The sequence below is a fragment of the Bipolaris zeicola genome (genome assembly GCF_000523435.1).
Source record: "Bipolaris zeicola 26-R-13 unplaced genomic scaffold scaffold_678, whole genome shotgun sequence".
Classification (NCBI taxonomy): domain Eukaryota; kingdom Fungi; phylum Ascomycota; class Dothideomycetes; order Pleosporales; family Pleosporaceae; genus Bipolaris; species Bipolaris zeicola.
The window spans coordinates 1-1,757 of NW_006912727.1; the positions used below are offsets into that span (position 1 = coordinate 1).

General features: G+C 45.1%; 1 protein-coding gene across 1 annotated transcript; it reads right to left on the reverse strand.

Annotated features, from left to right (window-relative positions):
• Positions 1–768: 768 nt before the first annotated feature.
• Positions 769–1,411, reverse strand: COCCADRAFT_42293 (uncharacterized protein; the record flags this gene model as incomplete). The annotated part of the gene is made up of 3 exons (XM_007720821.1): positions 769–771; positions 811–1,214; positions 1,408–1,411. The coding sequence occupies 3 exons, from the start codon at positions 1,409–1,411 to the stop codon at positions 769–771; spliced, it is 411 nt and encodes a 136-aa protein (XP_007719011.1).
• Positions 1,412–1,757: the final 346 nt, after the last annotated feature.

The following is a 1,757-nucleotide window of genomic DNA, read 5'->3' on the forward strand; positions in this document are numbered from 1 at the left end:
AATTAGGTGGCCGCTTCGCTTACCCGGCCGCTTCGCTTGCCGCTCACGTTAACGAAAATTACAGTTCACATTATATCGAAGTTTGCTCTATATTTTCTCTATATCTTATATTTTGTCACAGCAATGTCAAGACAGGTACTTAGAATGGTTGTATCATGAGAAGATAGAGTGTATACTGTGACAAAAACCAAGAAAGAATGCACATTATGTATCCTAGACGTAATGCTTTTGTATATTTCTCTCGAATTAGTCGCTAGGGCGTTGGTAAGGCGGTAGATGCGTCACGTTTAGAGACATTTATTCCGTCCTGCATCACTACAGGCCTGGCCACGTCGACGCGCATCGGGTCTTAATTACCCGGCCCAACTTGCAGTGGAACATTTGCACTTAACATGGCTGCAGTTGCTCTACAGCAATGCGGCTAACATTCTGGATGCGCATGGAGCGACATTCGCCCTGTCTGAGGCCGGGTGCGATACCGTTGCCAGACTAGGAATACAACACAGCAAGCCTGTCTCAGCTCAGGGACAAGCACAAAGCAGTAATTGGTCATGGTGATATATATGCAAACTTCTCTCTGTATGGATACTGTAAAGCAGCGCAATAGCAAAGTTTGACTATGCATAGGTGTAATGCGGCTTCTGTCATACATGATTTTTGTTCTGTTATTACTTGCAGAAATGCGCGCTTTCCCATACTGCAAGACTTATTTTTTTAGTTCCGAAACAGTTCGTTAGAAGATCGCCTCGATATTCTACAATGTCAGCTTCACTTTTTTCTCCGATACGGCGTCGCGAGTCCTCCACCTACTCTTGCGCCCTGCATATTCCATTCCGCTGCACTCGCCGCCCCAGCTCTATCCTCTGATACATCGTAGGTGCCAAGATTTCTTTCTTTGAAATCATTCCACCGCTCATGAATAGTCTTCTTTTTGCGGTCTGCCCGTCGCTGAGCATCCAAATCGACATAGCCAGAACCGAGGATTGCCGCGATGGTACTTGCGGGCGCACCGGCGCTACATTGATCTATATCTTTACTCCGTAACCCAGTTGAAATGAATTGGCCGTCGGGGTATTTTGGTGGCTGTGCTGATGGCTCAGAGTCGTAGTAGGTGGGTAGTGTAGCGTCAAGATTGACGTTATCCCTTTTGACTTTGGTATCGGCGTGACTCATGTCTGGCTTTTCGATGCGCTGACTGTAATTCGATTCTTTGCCTATATCATGACTCATGGGAAATTCCGCAAACGGCCTGTTGATTTCGCATTCTGGTAAATATAACGGTAGCTTTGTGCATAGTCATACCGAAAGTTTGAGGGGGAGATTTAACAGTGCCAATGCTTGGCGAGTCCCCAGTAACTGCAGCACTGACGTAAGGTTGGATGATTTGCTAGAGAAAAGCCCCTCTACACATACGCCAAGGTTGCATGGGAAGGATAAGACTCCCACAATACATGACCTACTGTGCCGTACTCCCGATCTCGCAGCCACAGGACTTATTTCATTTCATCTGTTTTCCAGTTCATCAATGTGTAGAGTTGCAGTATCGAATGATATCCCAGGGTAGATATATTCAGCTAATGCTAATTATACTTCCTGGAAATTGTGTTAGCTACAGGCATGGTTCTACAAACGAACGTTGTAATATTTTTTCTATATCCAAGGTAATCAAAAGAAGTGCATTGAAGGCTACAATGATCATGCATAAATAGCTTAACTTTACCGATCATCAGAATAGAGCACGCCACTACTCTATCACT